This window comes from Hyperolius riggenbachi, chromosome 11 (assembly GCF_040937935.1).
Source record: "Hyperolius riggenbachi isolate aHypRig1 chromosome 11, aHypRig1.pri, whole genome shotgun sequence".
Taxonomy (NCBI): domain Eukaryota; kingdom Metazoa; phylum Chordata; class Amphibia; order Anura; family Hyperoliidae; genus Hyperolius; species Hyperolius riggenbachi.
In genome coordinates, this window is record NC_090656.1 from 2,370,298 (window position 1) to 2,384,151 (window position 13,854).

At 48.1% G+C, this 13,854-nt stretch overlaps 1 protein-coding gene across 2 annotated transcripts in view; it reads left to right on the plus strand.

Annotated features, from left to right (window-relative positions):
• The window catches only part of HYDIN (HYDIN axonemal central pair apparatus protein), a 606,889-nt gene extending 597,013 nt beyond the window's left edge, over nucleotides 1-9,876 (plus strand). For both annotated transcript variants that reach the window (XM_068260328.1, XM_068260329.1), the window contains 4 exons: nucleotides 49-199; nucleotides 1,602-1,832; nucleotides 5,849-6,073; nucleotides 9,316-9,876. In XM_068260328.1, the coding sequence (XP_068116429.1) occupies nucleotides 49-199; nucleotides 1,602-1,832; nucleotides 5,849-6,073; nucleotides 9,316-9,804 (1,096 nt within the window). In that variant the 3' untranslated portion in view covers nucleotides 9,805-9,876. The remainder of the gene's footprint in view (nucleotides 1-48; nucleotides 200-1,601; nucleotides 1,833-5,848; nucleotides 6,074-9,315) is intronic.
• Nucleotides 9,877-13,854: the final 3,978 nt, after the last annotated feature.

Here is a 13,854-nt window from a genome sequence, read left to right on the forward strand (position 1 = left end):
TTGTCTGGTCTTAGTTTTCTGTTTCACTCACTCTCGCGACATCCACAGGTTCCGAGTCATCATTGAAGTCTTGAAACCAGAACGCCTGGATGGGGCCACCAGCGTGAAAGGTCTGGATTATCTGGAAGTGCCCGGCTCTGCCAAGAGAGACTACAAGCTGAACTTCCATTCTCACAAAGAGGGCACCTTTTCCACCAAGGTGAGTAACCTCAAAGCTGTCATCTAAGATAAACTGAACAGCTGGATAGCAGATTTATGGGTGCCATAAAGGGGACCATACATCACTCCATGTATCAACCACTGGATAGATCCTTCTCATCCCAATTTGTCCTAGACGTGAACGTGATCACGGTGATCTATTACATATGTTGTGGCATTGCCCTAAATTACATAGATACTGAGGACATTTTCTTGATTAATTAAGATGGCCACTAATGATCCATTCTTTTTCATCAAATTTTACCAAATCTATGCAGTATAAAGGTAGATTGAATGGATAATTTAGGAAGTCCCTTAAATTTCATAAAATTATTGCAAGAAAAAGATTGGATCATTAATGGCCACCATTAGACAGTATCTTGGAAAAAGCTATCCTACATGCCGTAGAAATCTGTCCTTTGGTGCTGATCTTACGGATTATCTTTAGATCGTGGTCCAACGCCCCCTTTATTTCCAGCTGTAGAACAGTGGACGTCCCATATTAACAACTATGTAATGTTGGGAAAACTGGTGTATGCCCATAGAGGGGCGTCACATAAATGTGATAAATATGGAACGTTTAGTTGGCAGGTTGTGACGGGACAGGATATTTGGTGGGTGAAGCTGTCAGTCCAGAAATCAGCTGATATCACCTCTCCTGTTGGTGCTGAGCCTGATGGACATTTGCGCTGGACTTGTCTGTTATAATGTGACCTTCACATACATCATACTTGGCCACACACTACACACCGATTTCCAATACAACAGATGCATGAAATCTATTGTAAATCATCCTGCCACATGCCTGTGCTTAGTGTGAAGGTCTCACTTCTGTTGGTGCAATTTCTGGCCTCCTCTGGTGTTTAGTGTCACCATGACTGCCTATAACATGTGACTCAGTGTCATGTGAAACAGGCACTTGCGGTGATGACCAAGATTGGAGGAGGCCAGGATTCACGGTGGGTGAGACTTTCACACGGGGGGGGGGGGAGCAGGGGCATACACTCGGGGATACTAGCCAGGGGTCACGCTGGGGGAGGGGTGAGACTTTCATACGGGGGCATACACTCGGGGATACCCGGCCAGGGGTCACGCTGGGGGAGGGGTGAGACTTTCACACTGGGAAGGGGGGCATACATTTGGGGGATACTGGCCAGGGGTCCGTCGGTAGTCACGATATTGAATGCCCTTGCCACCGCACACCCGATTGAGCCCTTGCAACTGAGATCCTTTCGGACGATCGGCAGCCATGTTGTAGTAATGATTCTCCTCCAATTCAATAAAATGATTGAATCGTCCCACAATATCGAGTGATGTATGGGCACCTTATGATGTCTCAGGATTGTACAGAATGTAGAACATTTAACAGTTCATTGCTCTGATGTTCCATCTCATCATTGCAGGTGACCTTCCGAAACGAGGCAACTCAAGAGTATCTCTTCTACTACGTGACTTTCAAGTCCACTCCGCCCGGTGTCATCAGAACCATAGAGTTGGTGACTCCGGTGCGGCAAAGCACTGCAGCCACCATCACCGTGGACAACCCACTGTCTGTGCCGGTCACCTTCAGCACTGACTGCAAAGTACCAGAAATCAACCTTCCTCCACACATCACTGTGCCTGCCCAGTCCGAGGTAACCTTCCATGATTTCATGTCATTCTACGGTATTAGGACACCTAAGTCTGTCCATAAACACTGCCCAGTCCGAGGTAACCTTCCATGATTTCTTGTCATTGTACAGTATTAGGACACCTAAGTCTTTCCATAAACACTGCCCAGTCCGAGGTAACCTTCCATGATTTCATGTCATTCTACAGTATTAGGGTAGCTAAGTCTGTCCATAAACACTGCCCAGTCCGAGGTAACCTTCCATGATTTCATGTCATTCTACAGTATTAGGACACCTAAGTCTGTCCATAAACACTGCCCACTCCGAGGTAACCTTCCATGATTTCATGTTATTCTACAGTATTAGGACACCTAAGTCTGTCCATAAACACTGCCCAGTCTGAGGTAACCTTCCATGATTTCATGTCATTCTACAGTATTAGGACACCTATGTCTGTCCATAAACACCGCCCAGTCCGAGGTAACCTTCCATGATTTCTTGTCATTCTACAGTATCAGAACGCCTAAGTCTGTCCATAAACACTGCCCAGTCCGAGGTAACCTTCCATGATTTCATGTCATTCTACAGTATTAGGACGCCTAAGTCTGTCCATAAACACTGCCCAGTCCGAGGTAACCTTCCATGATTTCTTGTCATTGTACAGTATTAGGACCCCTAAGTCTGTCCATAAACACTGCCCAGTCCGAGGTAACCTTCCATGATTTCATGTCATTCTACAGTATCAGGACACCGAAGTCTGTCCATAAACACTGCCCAGTCCGAGGTAACCTTCCATGATTTCTTGTCATTCTACAGTATCAGGACGCCTAAGTCTGTCCATAAACACTGCCCAGTCCGAGGTAACCTTCCATGATTTCATGTCATGCTTCGGTATTAGGACGCCTAAGTCTGTCCATAAACACTGCCCAGTCCGAGGTAACCTTCCATGATTTCATGTCATGCTACAGTATCAGGACACCTAAGTCTGTCAATAAACACTGCCCAGTCCGAGGTAACCTTCCATGATTTCTTGTCATTCTACAGTATCAGGACGCCTAAGTCTGTCCATAAACACTGCCCAGTCTGAGGTAACCTTCCATGATTTCATGTCATTCTACAGTATCAGGACGCCTAAGTCTGTCCATAAACACTGCCCAGTCTGAGGTAACCTTCCATGATTTCTTGTCATTCTACAGTATCAGGACGCCTAAGTCTGTCCATAAACACTGCCCAGTCTGAGGTAACCTTCCATGATTTCATGTTATTCTACAGTATTAGGACACCTAAGTCTGTCCATAAACACTGCCCAGTCCGAGGTAACCTTCCATGATTTCATGTCATGCTACAGTATCAGGACACCTAAGTCTGTCAATAAACACTGCCCAGTCCGAGGTAACCTTCCATGATTTCTTGTCATTCTACAGTATCAGGACGCCTAAGTCTGTCCATAAACACTGCCCAGTCTGAGGTAACCTTCCATGATTTCATGTCATTCTACAGTATCAGGACGCCTAAGTCTGTCCATAAACACTGCCCAGTCCGAGGTAACCTTCCATGATTTCTTGTCATTCTACAGTATCAGGACGCCTAAGTCTGTCCATAAACACTGCCCAGTCTGAGGTAACCTTCCATGATTTCTTGTCATTCTACAGTATCAGGACGCCTAAGTCTGTCCATAAACACTGCCCAGTCTGAGGTAACCTTCCATGATTTCATGTTATTCTACAGTATTAGGACACCTAAGTCTGTCCATAAACACTGCCCAGTCTGAGGTAACCTTCCATGATTTCATGTTATTCTACAGTATTAGGACACCTAAGTCTGTCCATAAACACTGCCCAGTCTGAGGTAACCTTCCATGATTTCATGTCATTCTACAGTATTAGGACACCTATGTCTGTCCATAAACACCGCCCAGTCCGAGGTACCCTTCCATGATGTCATGTCATTCTACAGTATTAGGGTAGCTAAGTCTGTCCATAAACACTGCCTAAAAATAAAAAGCCCTCAAGCTGCGGTATTCTCAACCTGTGACTAGAGATGATTTAAGCAAACCTGAATTGAAAATAAATTGTAAGTAATTGTATCAGTAGACCTAATCCTAAATAGAGCTTTCCTGGAGTATCATATTATTATTTCAGTTTTAAGGATTTAACGTTTGAGCCATAAATAACATCACACTTATATTGAAGCTGCTCATTTAACTCCCACATAGAGATATGATGACCTTTTGGGCATTCCATCTCTTATCCTGCTATCAGAGGTGTTTGTGCAAGCCACACAGTCGTTTTATGACTTCTAATTAGTTTTCAGGAGAGCAGCTGCTATAGTCCATTGCTTGAACTTCTGAGGTAAAGCACTGGTTTATTGTCCCTTGCAATTAAAAAAAATGAACAAAGCCAAGTTTTAAGTAGGATTGGTACCGTAGGTTCACATGTTTATCTCTTCATGTCAGATATCACTTCAGGTGCACTACTCTTTTAGGTAAAATGATGTAGCTTTACAGACGGGAAAGACTCTAACCACTTCAACCAATTCCTTAACCACTTCTCATTCTATGATGTCCAAATTAACTACTCTAAAGATTCCTGGATGTCCAGCACTAACAACTGCCACCGCCACACGTGCTCGTATACACTTGTGCACTCATTTAATAGTGAATGAAAGCAGCAATCATTCAAATAAAGTTACAGTAAAAGTTTAAAAAGAGTTTTTTTTAAGTGTTAAGCCCAACTAGACTAGCCCCTTATGTCACCTATACTTTGATGGATAACTGAAGTGAGAGGAATGTGGAGGACAGGGCCGCCTTCAGGGCATCACAGGGAAAACTGATGTATGCAGCCCTATTTTAATAATTTAATAATTTACCTCAGTAAATTATTGATTAACCACTTGCATACCAGCAGTCTCTGACCCCTTAAGGACCAGAGACTGCTGGGACCACAAGACAGCGCTTACAAGGAATCGCTGCACATCGCCACTCTCGCTTGTCATGCTGCTCTCCCATCCCCGCAGGCCCCTCTCTCTCTCTTTCGTCGCTATGACTGCAGATCTCCCATCCCCGCAGGCCCCTCTCTCTTCTGTCGCTATGACTGCAGATCTCTGTGCACCAGTCAGGAGCTGCACCGCACTTGCACTATCATACATCATACAGATTTATGTGTGAACCAAGCTGTAAAGGGCAACTGAAGTGAGAGGGATACGGAGGCTGCCATAGCTATTTCCTGACAAACCATACCAGTTGCCTGGCTGTCCTGCTGCTCTATTTGGCTGCAGTAGTGTCTGAATAACACCAGAAACAAGCATGCAGCTAGATCTGACAATAATGTCAGAAACACCTGATCTGCTGCATGCTTGTTCAGGGGTTATGGCTAAAAGTATTACAGGCAGAGGATCAGCAGGGCTGCCAGGCAACTGGTATTGCTGAAAAAGAAATCAATATGGCATCCTCTGTATCCGTCTTGCTACAGTTGTCCTTGAAGATTCATGGACACTTTAATGGCTGCCACCTATAGCGATCAGATGTGATCACTAGGGCGACAGCTCGGGCACCCAACACTGTATAACACTGCTGGCGGGTCGGGTCTTCTGTGTGCGCAGGCATTCATGCCCCCGCGTCCATGTCATCTGGAGTGTACTGCGCCTGCGTAGCAGTTGTATGCGCCAGATAATGTGGATGCAGGTGCAGCAGAGCTGACCCCGCCGGCGGGCTCGCTATCATCACAGGAGGGGAGCGGGAAAACTGCGGAGGAGCAGGGCTGCAGCAAGGGACTGAGACGGCTGCGAGGGGCTGGAGGAAGTCCCAGGTGAGTCAAATCTCGGAAGTCCTTTAAAGAGTAACTGTTCAGGATTAAACTTTATCCCCATCAGTAGCCGAAGAGGAGAGGTGTTACAATGGGCAAACACTGACTACATCATTTATAAATGATTATTGTAAAAACAGTTTGGTTATTTTCCCTGCAGTTCCTCTTTAAACATGGCCGCCATGCACTAAGCGCAGTACTGAGTGTCTCCTCCATGTATCTCCTCTCTGTCTCCAGGGCACCCTGATGTTTGAATACCAGCCTCTGAAGTCAGGAGAGAGTACAGGGCGGCTGGCCCTGCAGAGCAGTGATCTGGGCTTGTTTCTGTACGATCTCCTCCTGAAAGCCACGCCCGCCGTGTCCGAGAAACCGCTCTACTTCAGAACAACGCTGGGCTCCAGTCAGACGCTGACCGCCAAGTTCACCAATTACACGCGACAGAAGACAGAGTACAGCTGCAAGGTGAGTGACAGTCATAGACACCAGGTGTGGTCCAAGGGCTTCATGTCACCCTCCAACACATACTGTGCGGCTTATGAGGAAAATGTCCCAGTCACCAGTTGTAGCAATTTGCAGCATCTGTGTAGCATGCTGTTATCTGCAGTTCTCATATGACTTTCTATGTTTACACCTGCCTCTTAGCCATGCCTGTTTCTGGGGGCGGGAAGGGCTGGACACTACCCGGGGTACAGCAAGGGAGAGGGGGGGATTAAGTGCGGGAAGGACTGGACAATGCCCAGTGTGCAGCAGGGGGGGGGGAGGGGGAGGGAGCGGGACATTGCCCATTGTGCAGTTGCAGGGGCGACGGGACATTGCCTGGGGTGCAGCATCTGGTGGGGGGGGGGGGGGGGGGGGGGTCGGCTAGTGCTTGCCTGGAGTGACAAAAAGGCTACAAACACCCCTGATGAAGGCTGCCATATTGACTTCCTACTAGTTACCTGGCTGTCTTCTTTATCCTGTGTCCATTGGCATAGCCATAGGGGATGCAGAGGTAACGACCACACCAGGGCCCATGGATCACAGGGGCCCACTAGGGGCCCTCCTTTAATTGCTTTATTGGTTCTGAGCTGGTAATGATCACCTCCATATGTGCTTTGATTAGTTGTAACCATCAATAGACTGTCCCCCTCCCCTTCTTACACCTCTCTGACACTGCAACTTTCCCCTCCCCTGCTTACACCTCTCTGACACTGCAGCTTTCCCCTCCCCTGCTTACACCTCTCTGACACTGCAGCTGTCCCCACCCCTGCTTACACCTCTCTGACACTGCAGCTGCCCCCTCCCCTGCTTACACCTCTCTGACACTGCAGCTGTCCCCTCCCCTGCTTACACCTCTCTGACACTGCAGCTGCCCCCTCCCCTTCTTACACCTCTCTGACACTGCAGCTTTCCCCTCCCCTGCTTACACCTCTCTGACACTGCAGCTGCCCCCTCCCCTGCTTACACCTCTCTGACACTGCAGCTGTCCCCTCCCCTGCTTACACCTCTCAGACACTGCAGCTGTCCCCTCCCCTGCTTACACCTCTCAGACACTGCAGCTGTCCCCTCCCCTGCTGACACCTCTCTGACACTGCAGCTGCCCCCTCCCCTGCTTACACCTCTCTGACACTGCAGCTGTCCCTTCCCCTGCTTACACCTCTCTGACACTGAAGCTGTCCCCTCCCCTGCTTACACCTCTCTGACACTGCAGCTGCCCCCTCCCCTGCTTACACCTCTCTGACACTGCAGCTGTCCCCTCCCCTGCTTACACCTCTCTGACACTGCAACTGTCCCTTCCCCTGCTTACACCTCTCTGACACTGCAGCTGTCCCCTCCCCTGCTTACACCTCTCTGACACTGCAACTGTCCCTTCCCAGTTCCCCTGCTTACACCTCTCTGACACTGCAGCTGTCCCCTCCCCTGCTTACACCTCTCTGACTCTGCAGCTGTCCCCTCCCCTGCTTACACCTCTCTGACACTGCAGCTGGCCCCTCCCCTGCTTACACCTCTCTGACACTGCAGCTGTCCCCTCCCCTGCTTACACCTCTCTGACACTGCAACTGTCCCCCTCCCCTGCTTACACCTCTCTGACACTGCAGCTGTTCCTCCCCTGCATACACCTATCTGACACTGCAGCTGTCCCCTCCCCTGCTTACACCTCTATGACCCTGCAGCTGTCCCCTCTCCTGCTTACACCTCTCTGACACTGCAGCTGTCCCCTCCCCTGCTTACACCTCTATGACACTGCAGCTGTCCCCTCCCCTGCTTACACCTCTCTGACACTGCAGCTGCCCCCTCCCCTGCTTACACCTCTATGACACTGCAGCTGTTCCCTCCCCTGCTTACACCTCTCTGACACTGCAGCTGTCCCCTCCTCTGCTTACACATCTCTGACACTGCAGCTGTCCCCTTCCCTGCTTACACATCTCTGACACTGCAGCTGTCCCCTCCCCTGCTTACACCTCTCAGACACTGTAGCTGTCCCCTCCCCTGCTTACACCTCTCTGACACTGCAGCTGTCCCCTCCCCTGCTTACACCTCTCTGACACTGCAGCTGTCCCCTCACCTGCTTACACCTCTATGACACTGCAGCTGTCCCCTCCCCTGCTTACACCTCTCTGACACTGCAGCTGTCCCCTCACCTGCTTACACCTCTCTGACACTGCAGCTGTCCCCTCCCCTGCTTACACCTCTATGACACTGCAACTGTCCCCTCCCCTGCTTACACCTCTCTGGCACTGCAGCTGTCCCCTCCCCTGCTTACACCTCTCTGACACCGCAGCTGCCCCCTCCCCTGCTTACACCTCTCTGATGCTGCAGCTGTCCCTTCCCCTGCTTACACCTCTCTTACACCGCAGCTGTCCCCTCCCCATTTATACCTCTCTGATGCTGCAGCTGTCCCCTCCCCTGCTTACACCTCTCTGACACTGCAGCTGTCCCCTCCCCTGCTTACACCTCTCTGACACTGCAGCTGTCTCCTCCCCTGCATACACCTCTCTGACACTGCAGCTGTCCCCTCCCCTGCTTACACCTCTCTGATACTGCAGCTGTTCCCCTCCCCTGCTTACACCTCTCTGACACTGCAGCTGTCCCCTCCCCTGCTTACACCTCTCTGACACCGCAGCTGTCCCCTCCCCTGCTTACACCTCTCTGACACTGCAGCTGTCCCCTCCCCTGCTTACACCTCTCTGACACTGCAGCTGTCTCCTCCCCTGCATACACCTCTCTGACACTGCAGCTGTCCCCTCCCCTGCTTACACCTCTCTGATACTGCAGCTGTTCCCCTCCCCTGCTTACACCTCTCTGACACTGCAGCTGTCCCCTCCCCTGCTTACACCTCTCTGACACTGCAGCTGTCCACTCCCCTGCTTACACCTCTCTGACACCGCAGCTATCCTTGGGAAGTTTTGGGGTTCCATATCATTCGTTAAGTATATTGCTTTTGAGGGGGCCCAGTGTAAACCCTGAGTAAGCAGGCAAATCAGGTGCTCTGACTGAAGTCTGACTGGATTAGCTGCATGCTTGTTTCAGGTGATGCCAAAGAAATCAGCCAGACAACTGGTATTGTTTAACAGGAAATCAATATGGCAGCCTCCATATCACATTCACTTGAGGTTCCTATTAATATTATAATAATAATATGCTTTGATTTCTTCCCAAGTACGTTTTTATTGAGCTCATCGTGCACTGTGGATGCCTCACCCCTCATGTTACTCTCCCCACAGGTGGACAACACAGACTTCCATGTGGATAAGGTAGTCATGGCCGCTCCTGGCTCACAGGGTGGATCGGAAGTCAGTTTGGAGGTGGCCTATGAACCGGTCCAGCTCGGAGAGTCGCGCGCCACCTTGCTTATCTCTTCCCCATTGGGAGGCGATTACACCATTCCACTGTTTGGTTCAGCTCTGGCCCCCAAGCCTCAGGGGCCCATACAGATCCGTGCGGGGTCCAGCATCTCCATCCCATTTAAGAACGTTTTCTCGCAGCCAACCAGCTTCAGTTTTCAGACGGACCCTCCGGCCTTCACGGTGAAGCAATGCGAGGCTGTGCGTCCAAAGAAGACCCACCATATCTCTGTGTCGTACGAGTCCCCTCCAGGAGCGAGCAAGGCCCCAGTGACGGGAAGGCTGGTGGTCTCCTGTCCTCGGGCCACGGGCATTGCTCAGGGAATTTACTGGGTGTATTACCTGAAAGGCGTGGCCTCAGAAAAGTGATGTGTCCAAACAGGAAGCTGTAATATTCATACAATAAATATTGCCATATATATATATTTGTATAGCCAGGAACAGTGTGTTGTGCCTGATTTATACAGCTCTTCTCTTCTGACTCTCTTATTCTCATCAGTATCCACAGCCAGTGTTATCTCAGAATCCCAAATGTCAAGCACTGGAGGAGAGTTACATCTATGCAGGGTCAGCACACTCAGGACTTGCTGGTGAAAGGAATAGCCTTTGACTTAAAGAGGAGCTGTCAGCCATACTATCTCAGAAAAAAACACATATATAAGTAGATAAATACTTGCTCTGCTTGCATAACACATGTATTGCCCTGTCCACATTTTGATTTTAGTGTTTTTTTCTACAGTAAAAAAAGAGAAAATCCTTCTTAGCATTTCCTATTTTAACTGTGGCTATTTTGAAGCCAATCCTGATGTCATTTCCTCCCTTACTCTCCTCTGCCTGATTGTGTATGCATTGCCAGCCCTTCACTATAGAAAGCAGAAAATTTGTACTTACCCCTGTAATTTTTCTTTCCTGATATAACTCCATGTCGGCATACTTCCTGGGTTAGCTCCTCCCCTTTAACCCCTATAGGACCCATACAAAAACTATAAATAAGGTTACGACCCCTAGAGCCTCATTCTTGTATATAGTACTCAAACACTTACTGAGCAATATGGGTGGGTCGTATGCCGACATGGAGTTATATCAGGAAAGGAAAATTACCGAGGTAAGTACAAATTTTCTGCTTTCCTGATATCTCCATGTCGTCATACTTCCTGGGATATAACTAGCATCCATAAATAAATACCAGACGGTGGGTATAATGCAAAAAACTCATTTATTAACAGAAGTCAAAACTTTTTTACCAAAATTCACAGTTGTCAACACAGAAGGATCAATACAATAATGTTTAATAAATGTATTTGGAGAAGACCAATTTGCCGCCTTGCAAATTGTAGTGAGGGAAACCCCTGCAGATGCTGCCCAGGATGCTGAGACACTTCTGGTTGAATGAGCTGAAGTACAAGGCATATCCACTGACCCTTTCTTTCTATAAGCAGCCTTAATTAACCTCACAATCCAAGTGGCAATAGTTCTTGCCGTCACCTCTTTCCCCTTCCTAGGACCTGAAGGACAGACGAATAGGTGACTAGATTTTCTAAATGTCTGAGTAGATAGGATGTATTGCTTCAACACTCTTGAAATGTCCAATGGATGACCATCTGGATGACCCTCTTCTGCAGGAAATGATGGTAGCGTCCATTCCTGGTTTAAATGTTTCACGGATACTACTTTAGGAAGGTAGTTCAAAACTGGTCTGAGGACCACCCTGTCAGGAAAGAACATGATATGGGGATCAAGGACTCCTAAGGCCTGAATTTCTGACACTCTTCTGCCCGAAGATATCGCCACCAGGAAAGTAGCTTTCAACGTTAGATTCCAGATAGAGCATGAATGAATTGGTTCAAATGCCGACGAAGACAGGTATTCTAACACTAGAGGGAGATCCCAAGATGGCATGATTTTATTTACAGGAGGCCTAATTTTCAACATTGCTTGAAAGAACTGTTGGATTAATCTGTCTGATGACAATCTCTGACCTATCAGGGCTGATATTGCCAACACCTGACCCCTGAGGGTACTGACCCCAAGGCCTAAGTCGACACCTGTTTGCACAAAGTCCAGAATGTGAGGAATTGATGGTGAAAGAAAATCTACACCCCTATCTGTGGAGAAATCGATGAACTTCTTCCATACCCTATGATAAGATTTGTTAGTTGAGGTCTTTCTAGCTTTTAGAAGGGTTTCCACCACTGCTGATGAAAAACCAGCGTTTAACAGAATCCTCCTCTCAACTTCCAGGCCGTTAGGGCAAGAATTTCCGGATTCTGGTGGAAAAGACCGTTCTGTGACAACAGATCTGGTGATGCTGGTAACTTGATTGGGTAACATGTTGACATGCTGATCAGCAGGGGGAACCAGGGCCTCTTCGGCCAGAAGGGAGCAATGACTATTGCCACAACATTCTCTGTCTGTAGTTTCTTCAGAAACCTTAGCAGCAGTGGAACTGGAGGGAATGCATATACCATCAATGACTGCCATGGAATCACCAGTGCATCCACTCCACTCGTGTTCGGAACCTGATGTCTCGAGAAGAACATAGGCAATTGATTGTTGAGATGGGATGAAAAGAGATCCACTTGAGGAAGTCCCCATAATTGAATTATTTGTTTGAACACTGTCCTGTTCAGATGCCACTCGTTGTTGTCTAAACGTCTCCTGGACAGCAGGTCCGCTTGAATGTTCATCTTCCCAGGCAAGTAGACGGCCTTGATTGCCAGGAGGTTCTCCTCTGCCCAAGACATCAGTGGCGCCAGTTCTGTCAATAACGTGACACTCCTTGTTCCTCCCTGCTTTTGTATATACAGTAAGCCACCGTTGCCCGGTTGTCTGACTGTATACATAGGGCAGACCCTTTTATCTTCTGAGCAAATGCATGCACTGCCTTGACAACTGCTCTGAGTTCCAACACATTGGAGACAATCCTTCTCTCCGTCCTGGGCCATATCCCCTGGACCCAGTTCTGACCACAATGCGCTCCCCATCCAATCTGGCTCGCATCTGACGTAATCGTGATCCAAGAATACGTGCTTAAAGAGTGGCCCTGACTCAGATTCTTGGTCTTTGTCCACCATATTGGAGAAAGCCTGCATGTCATCGAGATCTTTATCTTCTGGATCATGGACGCTTGATTCCATTGGGAGAGAAAGTTCATCTGAAAAGGTCTCATGTGCCACCTCGACCACTTGATCATTGGTATAGTCGATGACATCATCCCCAAGACCTGAAGACACTGTCTGGCTGACAGAGTTGAAGATTGAAGAATTTGACCTATTACTCTCTTGAAATTCCATATTTTCTCCTGCGGAAGTGACACTATTCCCTGCTGAGTATTGAATGACGCCCCCAGATAAACTATTTCTTTGGTAGGTGCTAATTGGCTCTTCTGCCAGTTTATGATCCAACCCAAGTTGGTCAGGAATTGTATTGTCTGATTTTTGTGAGACTCGAGTTTCTCCTCCGTATCTGCTAGAATTAGTATATCGTCTAGATAGTGGTAGACTCTTATTCCCCTCAATCTCAGCTGTGCTATGGCTGCCACCAGGACCTTTGTGAAAGTCCGAGGAGCTGTAGAAAGCCCAAACGGCAGAGCGGAGAACTGAAGATGTATGTTGTTCACACAAAACCTTAGATACTTCTGATATTTCTGTCAAATTGGAATGTGTAGGTATGCGTTCTGCAGATCGATGGATATCATCAGGTCGTTTGGCATAACTACTAAGATTATCGATTGGAGAGACTCCATCTTGAATCTTGGTATCACAATCAGCTTATTTAGGTATTTGAGGTCGATCACTGGCCGAAATCCCCCGCTTTTCTTTTGTACCAAGAGTAAGTGTGAATAGACCCCCTGGCCTTTCTCCTGAGAAGGAACTGGTGTCACTGCGTTCTGTGCTTGCAAACATTGTATGTAGTCTAACAATGTTTCCGCCTTCTGGGGGTTCTTTGAAACTGTGGAATGTAGAAATCTCTCCCTTGGTCTGTGATGGAAATTCCATTTGTGACCCTTGGATATGGTGGATATTACCCATTTGTCTGGAATCTTCTCCACCCAAATGTCCCTGAAGGTTCTTAGTCTTGAGCCCACTGGTGACACCTGGGTGGGCGTTGTTTCAAAAGGATTGTTTCGATTGTCCTGAAGGCTGGATGTTAGACTTGAGGGACCTAGCCAGAGATGCCTGGGAGCTCTTCCAATTCCTCTTGAATTGGCGACCTGGCTTATACGATCTTGCCTCTTTATAACGATTATTCTGCGGTCTCTTGAAAGTTGAAAAACTTTTTCTAGGTGGTCTGTCCTGGGGTATCAATTCCGATCTTCCTCCTGTCACTCTCGAGATAGCCTTATCCATCTCTGAACCGAAAAGAGTTGTCCCATCGAACGGAATCTTGATCCAGTTTTGCTTAGATGATATGTCAGCC